The sequence below is a fragment of the Dermacentor andersoni genome, chromosome 2 (assembly GCF_023375885.2).
Source record: "Dermacentor andersoni chromosome 2, qqDerAnde1_hic_scaffold, whole genome shotgun sequence".
In the NCBI taxonomy this organism is placed as follows: domain Eukaryota; kingdom Metazoa; phylum Arthropoda; class Arachnida; order Ixodida; family Ixodidae; genus Dermacentor; species Dermacentor andersoni.
Window position 1 is genome coordinate 188,881,629 of NC_092815.1, and position 12,432 is coordinate 188,894,060.

Genomic DNA, 12,432 nt, shown 5'->3' on the forward strand with positions numbered 1-12,432 from the left:
GTGAGCTGGGCGGGGATGGTTCGTACCACGGCTCCCATAACACCGAGCCCAGAATACCCCAAAATTGTATTAGAAAATAAGCAACTCAAGCGAAGTTTAGAAGAACTTGGGCTGGAGATCGCCACAGCTAAAAGCCAACTTACAGCTAAGGCGGAACAAGCAAAACCCACGCATGCGGTGCAGCAAGAACACACGAAAGCGACCCCCACTACGGACAAAACGCCACAACTCTTAGTGCAACAGATTCAAAGCATCCAAAACTTCCAAGAACCACTATACGCTGATTTACAGGGACTTAAAGGATACGTAAAAGAAACGCTAGCACGACAACGACCACTGCGTAAAAGAGCGAATTGCAACCCCAGCGCACCGTCGGCTAGAAAAGTCAAGAATGGCATAATCTCGGACTCGACAGACGTCTAAAGCGTCATCAACAATGGCCAATAAAACGCCCAGAACCGTAAACACCGCTGAGATATGGCACTCGAACCGCCGCTCTTTCCAAAGAAGAGCAGCAGCACTACAGACTTACATCGATTCGGCCATCAGCAAAACTGATATTATATGCCTCCAAGAAGTAGGAAAGGGTACAGTCAAGCTAAGGGATTACTACACAGTTACAAATCAGCAGTACCCGCGGGTTGCTACATTTGTGCATAAAGGAATGGCGGTGAGCTCACACTATGTCGCTCAATGCACAACCGAGCACCAAATCATTGAAATACACACATCGAAGAAAGGGAGAGCAAATACCTTTATTTGCGACGTAATCAGCCCTCCCAGGGAACGTCGACCGGACTTTGCGGCAATTATTGAATACGCATGAGGCCACCTGGGAGGAAAAGACAAATTTGTACTCCCAGGCGACTTCAACGCTCCCTACACCAATTGGGGATACCGACGAGACACCACCAAAAGCAGAAGCCTGGTAGAAATTACAGACAAATATGATCTAGAACTAGGAACTCTCCCACTAACACCCACTAGATTAGGAAATAGCGTGTGCGGGGACATCTACCCCGACCTAACCTTCACGCTAAACATAGCGGATGAGCAATGGAGAAATTTTAGACGAAAATCTGGGAAGTGACCACTATGTTATTAGCTATTCAATGACCACACCCCGGCTCAAACTTCCACCAAAGCAGGCCAGAATCACAAACTGGACGGCGTACAGGAAATATTCAATGTCCACAACACCCCCTAGCACAGCTGAGGATTGGGCAAATGAACTCAAAGTCCCGCACGAAGCCAGAACACGAAACATATCCATTAACGCGAAAACACCTGCAGTCGACCCACACCTGCTCCACCTTTGAGAAGGGCGGCGCAGCTTAACCAAGTGCTGGAAAACTCAAAGACTGAACAGAAAACTTAGGGCAAGAATAGCAACGCTAACAGAACAAGCAAATGAGTATGCCAGAGAGCAGCAAGTGGAAAATTGGCTCCAATATTGCGATTCACTGAGAGGGACGTTATCCACCGCTAAGACAAGGGCTACCTTACGTAGTGTGATAGACCTGGACTCTACAAAGACGGCAACAGCGAGAATGATACGCACCCTAATAGGTGAATACAAAGGTGACACCGATAAACTGATCCAAGCGCTCAGGGACAAGTACACTAAAACAGGGGGCGATAGTGTCGAATCTCTCAGCTACAAAGGGCCGAGAAACAAACCTCCAGATGAGCCCGTTACGGTTGCGGAACTGTATTCAGCGGCACAGGACATCAGACGGAACACAGCACCCGGAGGGGACGGCATCACCAACGCAATGCTCCGCAACCTGCGCAACCGGCATGGCGGTAACAGTGCACTTCACGATGTTTCTACTGCTTCTGCAGGTCGCTGGCGCTTCTAAGCGGCAATGTGCCAGGAAAACACCGGCGTTTCTTCTAACGTTGGAGGGAGCCATTTCGCAAGAACTACGAGCGCCGACAACCCTTGAATCCGACATGGCACTTGATGACGACAGCGGGATGACATCGGCTGACGATCCGGATTTCGGCGCATGTGCGATTCTCGCCAACAACCAATTGAGTGATTACCGGCTGGACGGTATCAGTCTGCTTCATAAAGCAGCTCTCTTCAGTGCACCGACGGGGCGTGAACCGGCATTGCGGCAACAGTGCACTTCACGATGTTTCTACTGCTTCTGCAGGTTGGTAATACGGAATCCTCTTATTTTTTTCCGTTGTTTATCTTGCCGGTTTCACCCCAGAAATTCTTTCAATGTGTTCTGTCGCACTCATGTACGCAACACCGTTCAAGGAAACAGTTTCGCCTGTTTCGCCGCTTCTCGTTTTATTTGCTGCTTTTAATATTATGTGGCGACATTGAACCGAATCCTGGACCTTCAACAGAGGGGACTTTGCAGCAGCTCTTGGCAGGCCAGAATTGGATTAAGGAGAAATTAAACAGTATTGAATCTGTACAGGCTGCAAACCGGCTCGCTATAAACGAACTAGGTGGTCGTATCAAATCTCTTGAAGCAATGTTAACCAAAGTTGATGAAATAAAATCGTCCGTGACGGAGTGCGTCCAACAATACGAGACTCAGGGTCGAGCTTTGAGGTCTTTAACGTCAAAGGTTGACGATCTTGAGAACCGTAGTAGAAGGGGCAATCTAATTTTTCATGGCATACCCGACCAGCAGGCTAATGAGACAAATGTCGACTCTGAGAGAGACAGGTCTTGGATATATGTTCTTCGAAGTTGGGAATTTCCACTGTTGAAATAGAAAGGGCTCACCGGTTAGGACGCTTTCACGCTGGGAAGAGTAGACCTATTATTGCGAAATTTGCCTCTTTTAAAGAAAAACAGCGCGTGCTAAGTAACGCAAAAAAGTTAAAGGGTACTGCAATAGCTATTTCTGAAGACTTTCCGGAAGCAATGCGAAAGAAAAGAAAGATTTTATGGGACTTTGCAAAGGTACATAAACGGGACGGCGATAAGGCTACCCTTAGGTATGATTACCTACTTTTGAACGGGCAGAAGTTTGTTTGCGATGATGTAACAATGCAGGTAACCTAACAGAAGTGACGATGCCAGTCTAGCGCTATTAACCTTACTTTTCTTTTACTCAATTGTAGGAGTATAAAAAATAAAAAAAGATGAATTGTGTGCACTCATAGACGCAGTAAAGCCTTCAGTCATTCTTGGCACAGAATCCTGGTTAGAACCAAACATTAGTGATCAGGAGGTATTTCCAACAGGATACACCTGCTACAGAAAAGACAGAAATTGTCATGGAGGAGGTGTATTTATACTAATAGATAACAGCATAAGGTCTTCTCAGATTCAAGTGGATGTTGGCATATGTGAAGCCATATTGTGCAAACTCGAACTTCCGAATCGTATGATCATTACAGTATGCAGCTTTTATCGTCCTCCAAATGTATCACCAGACGTTCTCACGTGTTTTCAAGGCATAATTGATGCAGTGCATACGGATACCATGGTAATTGGGGGCGACTTCAATTTACCGGATATTAAATGGGATACATCGAATAGTATCACAGCTACTGCAAGGAAATGATGGATATGGTGAATATGTATGCACTGCACCATCTGGTCCTCTCGCCAACGCGGGGAAACAATATTCTGGACTTGCTGCTTACAAATCGACCTGATCTTGTGGATTCAACGCTCGTGATTCCTGGTATAAGTGACCACCAGGCTGTCGTGTCGACGATGTCACTAGCCTATGTTAAAACCACAACCCATGTTAACAGAAGAGTGTACAATTATAAAAAAGCAGATCTAGATTGCATTAATCAAGCGTTGGACGCCTATTTTATTGTGTTTGAACCAGAAGCCGACTATAGAAATGTGGAACAGTTGTGGCGGTTATTGAAGCAAAAGATACTGGAACTACGTGAGCGGTTTGTCCCATCTTGGGTACTGACGACGCGAAGAAGCATAAACAAACCTTGGTTTACGAAAAGGTTGCGCCAACTCGCGCAAAAAAGGCAGAGAATTTATCGCGCCTTTTGCAGAACACTATCAAGAGAAACAGCGGAAAACTGAAAGAAATAACTCGAGAGGTTAAAGAAGCAACACGCACTGCTAAAGACAGTTATTCAAAAACTATTCAATCACGATTAAAAGATAAACCAAAAGAATTTTGGAGACACGTGAAAAAGAACGGAAAGGATGTAGTAAATATTCCCCCTCTCGTGTCCGGTGATGTCACAGTACATGACGACACTGACAAAGCAGAATGCTTCAACGCCTACTTCTGTTCCGTTTTCACTCCTGCAACAATGCCTTCTGCGGACGAGCTAACGCTGCCTGAAACAAGTGACATGAATGATGTTGTAATCAATATGCATGGCATCGAATCGTTGCTTCGAGGGCTCGACACTTCTAAAGCCTGTGGTGCTGATGAGTTACCAAACTTCCTGTTCAAGTCATGCTCTGAACCGCTTTCTAAGTACTTGAAATGAATTTTTGACAAGTCGCTGCTCGAAGCCTCCCTGCCTGATGACTGGAAAACAGGTATTGTGGTCCCTGTTCATAAGTCTGGCCCTAGAAGCGACGTTTCAAACTATCGTCCAATATCATTGACATCCATCGCATGTAAAATACTAGAGCATATTCTATTCACGAGCATTGTAGCTCATTTCAATACTAATTCTGTGATTACGTCCTCCTAACACGGATTTCGTAAGGGGTTTTCTTGTATTACACAGTTGTTAGAATTCACAAATGATATTGCTTCTGCTTTGGATAAACGACTTTCAGTTGACTGTATCTTCCTCGATTTCAGAAAGGCTTTCGACACGGTACCCCATTCATTGCTCATAGAAAAAATGCATAAATATAAAATTGACCCGCAGGTTGTCGCATGGGTTAAAGAATATCTTACCCAGCGCCGGCAGGTCGTGGTTGTAAACGGGGTGCAGTCGCGCCCGCAAGCAGTTACATCCGGTGTACCCCAGGGCTCCGTCCTGGGGCCTTTACTTCTTTTATTGTATGTCAATGATATTGGCGAAGGTCTTACATCGCAGCTAAGGCTGTTTGCTGATGACTGCTCGTTATATAGGGTGACTAACAACATGGATGATGCCAGTCTGATTCAGGAAGACCTCAATATAATTAGCGAATGGTGCACTAAGTGGCGCATGCAGATAAACCTAACCAAAACAGTCAACATGACATTCACTCGAAAGAAGAACTTTATAAATTTCTCTTACACCTTGAATAACAAGTTAATAGCTAAAGTAACACAGTTTAAATACCTAGGTGTTTGGTACACCCCAGAATTATCATGGCAGAAACAGGTTAACTATGTAACCGCTAAGGCAGGGAAAATGTTAGGTTTTCTTCGTAGGAACTCCAGGGCATTCAGCACGTCTACACGAGAGCTGCTATACAAGACGTACGTAAGGTCCGTCCTTGAGTACGCCTGTGTAGTGTGGGACCCTCCGACGGCACGTGACATTAATAAACTTGAGAGGGTACAGAATCCAGGTGTGCGGTACGTGTCAGGTCGATATAAAGTTAATTTCAGCGTTACGAGTGTTAAGGAAGAGTTTAATTGGGATACCTTGGAGGTACGACGTAGAGGGTTGCGAATGAAGCTTTTCCACTCCATATTCTACGGTACAATTGGTATAGAAAGGGACAAATATATAATGCCCCCTCATTACCGATCACAACGCGTGGATCATGCGCTAAAGGTACGAGAAGTTCCATGCAAGACAGAACTGTATAAGAAAACATTTTTTCCAAGAACTATACAAGAATGGACTAGGTTACCTGCCAGTGTCGTCAACGTCGTGTCAAATGATGTATTTTTTGCCCTGTTGAAGTGACTCAGCTAGCCCATTTCTTTAACCTTTAGATTGAATTGCCCATGTATAACTTACCGTGTTTCGGAAATTCTGTAAGTTCTGTTGAACTTTTGTTGTTGTTTTTTCTCACGTCGGGTAAAAAAAAAATCGTTTGTGAAAGTTTATAACTGTTCTGTAAAACCTCCCCCCCCCCCCCCCCTGTAATGCCTTCTTGCGCCTGTGCGTACTGAATAAATAAATAAATAGTCGACTAGTTCCACAAGGGCATATGGGAAACTGGTACCATTCCACAGCAGTGGAAGGAAGCCGCCATAGTCCTAATCCCTAAACCGCGAAAACAGAAAACTATTCAGAACTTCAGACCAATCTCACGTCATGTCTCGGGAAGCTGTTTGAAAACGTGATACTCACCAGGTTAACCGATTATATCTAAAGTCACAACCTCCTACCGGGGTACATGTACGGTTTCCGCAAACATCTTTCATTACAGGATTTTTTTTTTAGGCTGAGAGACGAAGTACTAAACAATGTGGCGACTGGTGAAGAAAACATAGTGGTGGCGTTGGACCTAAAGAGCGCATTCGACACTATGTCCCATAGGCTCATCATGGAGAAACTAGAAGAAATGGGATGCGGAAAAAGAATTTTTGACTACGTCAAATCCTTCTTAACTGGTAGGACTGCCACGATAGGTTTAGAAGATATGCGATCACCCAAGCTCAATCTCCCCAACAAAGGAAGTACACAGGGGGCTATACTCTCGCCATTATTGTTTAACATTGGCATGAACAATTTGGCAAGAAGGTTGCATCAAATCCAAGATCTCAAATTCGTGCTCTATGCGAATGATATAACCTTATGGATGCACAAAGGATCGTTAGGCCGCAAAAAAAGCAGCCTACAAGAAGCCATCAACACCGTCCAACATTTCGTGCCAGCACACGGCTTTTCCTGTGCACCAGAAAAGTCCGAATGGATCAGAGTCCATGGACGAAACTACCGTAACAGGCCAAACCTACACCTCCAACTAGAGAACCGAATGCTTCCAGAAAAGACCAAGGTTCGTGTCTTGGGCCTCTGGATCCAAAGCAACAGGCGAGCGGATCACACTATCGCGGCCTTAAAGCGACAACGAAGCAAATAGCAAGACTAATAGGAAGAATCACAAAGAAAGGGAGAGGCCTATACGAAAGCGAAACGGGACGACTCGTTCAAGCTTTTGTCATCAGCCGGGTAACATATGCTCTACCCTATCAAAACTTAAATCGCACAGAAATCAAGATGGTGGACCAGATCATACGGTACGCGTACAAGGTGGCGCTAGGATTACCGGTGAACACCGCAAATGAAAGACTACACGACACAGGAGTTTACAACACCTTTGAAGAGCTCAAGGCAGCGGTTTTGATAAATCAGGCAGAGCGCCTGTGTCTCACACAAGCCGGACAACAACTACTGACTGGACTAAGATATTCGGTGAAACCGCAGTATTGCTGTGACCAAATCCACCAGATACCAGGCCACATCAGGAAGCAAATAAAGCCCCACCGATACCAATGAACATGAAGCCCGAATACCGCAAAGGCCGAAGACAAGCCCGTGCCAAGCAACTTAACAAAAGCTTTGGGAATAATCAAGAAGTGCAATACACGGACGCCGCTCGGACTGCTAAAGGACACGTCATAGTAGCAGTTCGCAACACGCAGCGGAAAAGAAACGAAATAGCGGCCTCAATAAATACAACATGCACAGCCACTGCTGAAGCTTAAGCAATCGCGATGGCAATCAAACACAGTGACAGCGCCGGGCACTCGGCAGTGGTTATTTCCGACTCTCAAGCAGCATGCAGAATGTACATGCAAGGCAGATTGCCACAAATCGCGCTGAGAATCTTAGGCGACGCACTCCAAGAAGAACATGCAATCATATGGTGTCCAGGACACGAGGGCATTCCCGGCAATGAGAGGGCACACTCCCTAGCTCGAGAACTCACGAACTGAGGGGGGAACCACAGCCCTTTCCAAGATAGTCCACTTACAGCCCGAGACCTCCTCGAACACCAACGTCGCACGAGAGAGCGCCTTGCCCCCCCCCCCCCCCTCCCCGCATCGGCAACTGGGGTACAAGAAGCCCGCGCATACAGAAGAATACAGACACAGTCCTGTCCACACTTGGGAAGAGCACACCACATGAATCCCACACTACATGCCGGCGCTTGTCCATGGTGCGGTGCGTGGCTGTCGCTGCCACATGTGATGTGGGAATGTACAAAAAGACAACGAGAAGCGAACTCGCCTGAGATGCTTACCTACAATAGGGAGCCGTGGGAGATCCTCCTCGCCCGGCCGGGGCTGGGGGCCAAAAGGGGCCTCTTGGACCAGGCGGAGAGAGTAGCCAGAATCCCCACTGGTGTCCTGGAATAGGGACCCACCTAACTGCTTCCCTACCCTTTTCCTTACTCCCCTCTTCCCTCTCAATAATTAATAAAGTTTTTCCACTACCACCACCATCTGCGATGTTTGCAGAGGGCACGTAGTGCTGGTAGCGTCGAATGCGTTGTGCCTTCGACGTTTCGTACGCGTTAAAGCGACAGATGCATGGAGGTCAGTTGGCTCGCGGCTGCTGCTGCGATTCCTAACTGCAGCGTTTCACAGACAGTTTCTGCTGTCATGGGGCGATGTGTGTTCATGTTCGCCTGTGCACACGTGATATCATTCTGGTGCCACGTTGACGGGCTAGTTGGTTGGAATCCACGATAGAATGCGTAAGCGCGACTGAACAAGAACTTAGAAAGAAGCAGACACACAGAGACCGCGCTGTCTCCGTGTGTCTGTTTCTTTTTACGTCCTCGTTGAGTCGCGGTTACGCATTCTGTCATTGTTAATTAAGCGAATGTTTACAAGCTTATACGGCCGCTGAAACTACTATCCTTACTTCGTACAGCTATCTGCTAATTTTCTATCCCAATCGGTGCTTCACCTTTCCAGCGGAAGTGCATATTTTTTTTAATGTGACAAATCCGTGCTGTATATTGTACAATGCCTTTAATGATCAATTTGTTTATTTTTCAGTTTAGCGCAAAGGGCGATGTGCTCTCAAGGTGGAGGAATGTTCTTTCACAAAGGAGCTTGCAACGCCTCAGCGAACTCGCCAGGTGAGTGCCACTGGAAAGTTGGGCCACCTAAGCTGTGGCATTATGAGCTTCGGAGCTTCCATGTTGCCGCTGAGGTTTGTGAATTCACTTCTGCGCAATGAAATTGTTGGTTTGCAGGCAATGGTAGCAACGTGGCTGCAGCACATGCAGCAAATGCAACGCCGCTCAAGTCGCGGAGCGTTCGAATAGACAAAAGAAGTTATTGTCGTACTTGCGCGCTCCGCATGCCCCGATTCGGATATTGGAAGAGGACGGCATAAAGAAGATGGAGATGAATATTTTTGCCGTAGGAGGCACTGAAAGGGCATAGCAACTTGCGTCTGCTTACGAGGCTGAATGCGCACTCCGCATCAACCGACACTTATCGCGGCGCTTCGATAAAATACTGAACCGTCGCCTAGGAAGTGGTTCGACAAGTTTGCCTTGCTGTAAAAGCTGTTGCAAGGATCCCGCAGGAAGAATTACGCCCATACAATGTAGTCGCCGGCTTAACGAAACATCATCAGGCTAGGAAACAACATTGTCAGAAAATAACCTACACTCACCAAAAGAAGAATAAAGAACTATTTCAATAAAGGTGACGTTCAGACACCTGTACCTGTCCATTGTTAACAATGCAGCGAAAGTGGAGAATTCAGACCTTTAAGCAGGGACTTGGATCGTCAGGGGTCGTCACCGTCGCGGCGTCACTTAGAGATGGCTAGCTTGATTAGTAGTTACGTTAAAGTTAGACGTATTTTTTGTACACCGCGTTTGTCGATATTGGCGCGTTCCATCTTAAGATATATTATAACTCTATACTACGCGCATTTCTTTAGTAAGGTGTGCGAACTTATTCACTATTCTTGATTCTTGTAATTAGCTTAGCGATTTGCTTCTGGCATTCACGTTGAGTACGAATGAAAAAAATCTGCTTCGGAAAGACTCAGCAAATGCGTGAGGTTCAAGCGTGATTATCTGAACAGACGATAAATATAGGGATCCAACGCATTAGAGAACGTATTTAGGCAATGAAACCAAAATACGCGACACGAACTTAATTTACAAGCGCGGCTCGCATTTGGGACTGACGGCAAAAACAAACAAACAAAACAAAAACAAAAAACCAAGGAAGAGGACAGTTCGGGCCTAAACGTTAAATAATTAAAGGCTTCGTTCGTGTTACTACATTACGTATCAGAATGCAGAACATACGAAATACATATAAAAGCATACGAAAAGGAACGGTTTTGACTGGTGGTCGTATGAGCTATCGCCGCCTGGCGTGGCTCCTCAGTTGTAAGATTCTGCATCGCTCAGGTGAAAAGCGGTAATGTTGCCACAGTGTTCCACAAAACAAGCGCTGTATCCTGGTTGAAAAAAGACCTAAATCAACAAGATTGTGCCAAACATTGCAGTTATAGTCAGCCTGAAAGTGTTTGTTTATGGTTTGGCTCATGTCGAGCTCTATTTAGGCATTGTGAGCGGCCCAAGTAATTCGATGCCTTGTTTTATCCCATTTGTCGCAAATGTACGGCGTCTTACCGTATAGTTTTAGTTCTCTGAAAAATTAGTAGCATGAACGTTTGTGCAGGCGTAAAGTTTAGAGAGGTCATTACTAAGAACAATAGAGAATCACTACCCAAGCACTACGTACAGACGGTTAACCAGCGAAGCTGAAAAGAGCCGCCCCGACGTTTATCACTGGGTTAATCCCGAAGGTTGATTAAACGACGGCTTGGTATGCTGCCAGATCCTCAGTACGCAGTTGCTGCTTGCGCTCGGTTGCACGAACCCGTTCTCGTGCCCGGCCTGCAGCGTCGGCGTGGCCTAGACGAGCTCGTTCCCGGTTCTTCTCGCCGCGTTGCTGATATAAAGCTGCCGGCTCCTCAGGAGTACGTATGATGCGTGGCCTATTGAATTCGGGGCCGGAGACAAACTACTGTGTGCTCGCTCCGCTGCGACGGAGAGCAACGACTTCACTACTGGCGCAGCTAATCCAATACCACCTAGACAGTACAAGGCCTTTTCACTCCGATCTATGATGCCATGCTACCTGGCCCGAGTGCCATAGAATCTGATGGGGATGCTTCCGAGTAGGCAACGATGATTTTGACGTCACCGCTTTCAACACGCCAGCCTTGTCAATGGAAATTTCGGGCCAGGTAGGGTGACGTCATGGATCGCAGTAAAGAGGCCTTGTGCTATATAGGTGGTGTTGGCTAAACGAGCGCCTCTTTTTCTTGTATTTTTTCCGGGCAGGCGCATAGAGTTGCGCCTGCGGAGTTTTTGGTGTAGAGGCGGCCGACAGAACGGACGGTCGGAGGAATCGGACAGACGATGAAATGGCACTGCGCATGCTCCGCGCATGTGCAGTGCCAGCCTGTTACATTTCATATTCCTATCTCACGAAAGCGGGAGATCGCAGGCTAGCTGCAGCATGGGGTTCGCTCAAGGTCTGGTATTACAGCAAAGCTCTATATGGCTAGCCGATTCGTGTCGGTCGCCTGCACGCCGAAAGCTCCTCTGACGCAACCCCATGCGCATGCGTGAAAAAAAAAGAGAAAGAGAGAAGCGCGATTATCTGCACCAGTAGTGACGTCATTGCTCTCAGTCGCAGCCGAGCGCGCGCGCAGCGGTTTCTCTCCGGCTCCGAAATGAGTAGGCCACGCATCGTACGTGCTCCTGAGGAGCAGGCAGCTTTAGATAAGCAATGCCACGAGCAGAACCGGGAACGAGCTCATCTACGCAGTGCCGATGCTGCAGCCCGGGCACAAGAACAGGCTCCTGCAACGGAGCGCAAGCAGCAACGGCGTACCGAGGATCCGACAGCCTACCAAGCCGTCGTTCAGTGAACCGTCGGGATTAGCCGAGTGATAAACACCGGGAGCGCACGTTTAGGCTTCGCTGGTTAACTATCTGTACGGAGTGCTTGGGCGGTGATTCGTATTGATATTTTTGGTAGACGACATATCGTCTTTTCTTTAGTTATTCTGACATGTTTGCTAATATATGGTGCCTTCTCAGCTTTACAAATTACACTTGTGTACCAGGTTTTGCCGTAAGAAAAGTAAATTGATGTCTTCGACGTTCACGAAGTCTAGTTGCTTCACTTTGATTGCGCTGCCTCGGGCCGCACGCACTTAAAGCACGCATTTTTTTGATCCACTATCTGGAGCAATTCGCAGTTTATCTTCACTCGCGCTTTGTATGTGTGTTATGTTCCGAAGGCTAATATATATAGTTCGCTTTAGATACACTTCCTACTAATACTTTTGCACGCATAGCTCTTAAATCTTCTAGTCATTTGTACTGCACTCCATGCTGTTTCTTTTTGTGCTTATTTTCCAGTTGGCCTCTACACACCTTTGCTCACGATCCGTTGTACGTTCCGCACCAGAACACACTCTGTACGTAACTGCGAAGGCTGTATTTGAATAGTTTTCCGATTAAATGCAGCACCAAGATGAAGCGAAAAAAAGAGCGATTCCGCTATGATT

At 46.7% G+C, this 12,432-nt stretch overlaps 1 protein-coding gene across 2 annotated transcripts in view; it reads left to right on the forward strand.

Moving 5' to 3' along the window:
- Positions 1-1,717: 1,717 nt before the first annotated feature.
- Positions 1,718-12,432, forward strand: part of LOC126540319 (uncharacterized) — a 44,364-nt gene continuing 33,649 nt past the window's right edge. The window contains exons 1-2 of one of the 2 annotated variants that reach the window (XM_055075960.2): positions 1,718-2,162; positions 8,871-8,953. In XM_055075960.2, the coding sequence (XP_054931935.2) occupies positions 1,801-2,162; positions 8,871-8,953 (445 nt within the window). In that variant the 5' untranslated portion in view covers positions 1,718-1,800. The remainder of the gene's footprint in view (positions 2,163-8,870; positions 8,954-12,432) is intronic. The other variant, XM_055075961.1, reaches the window with a different exon arrangement.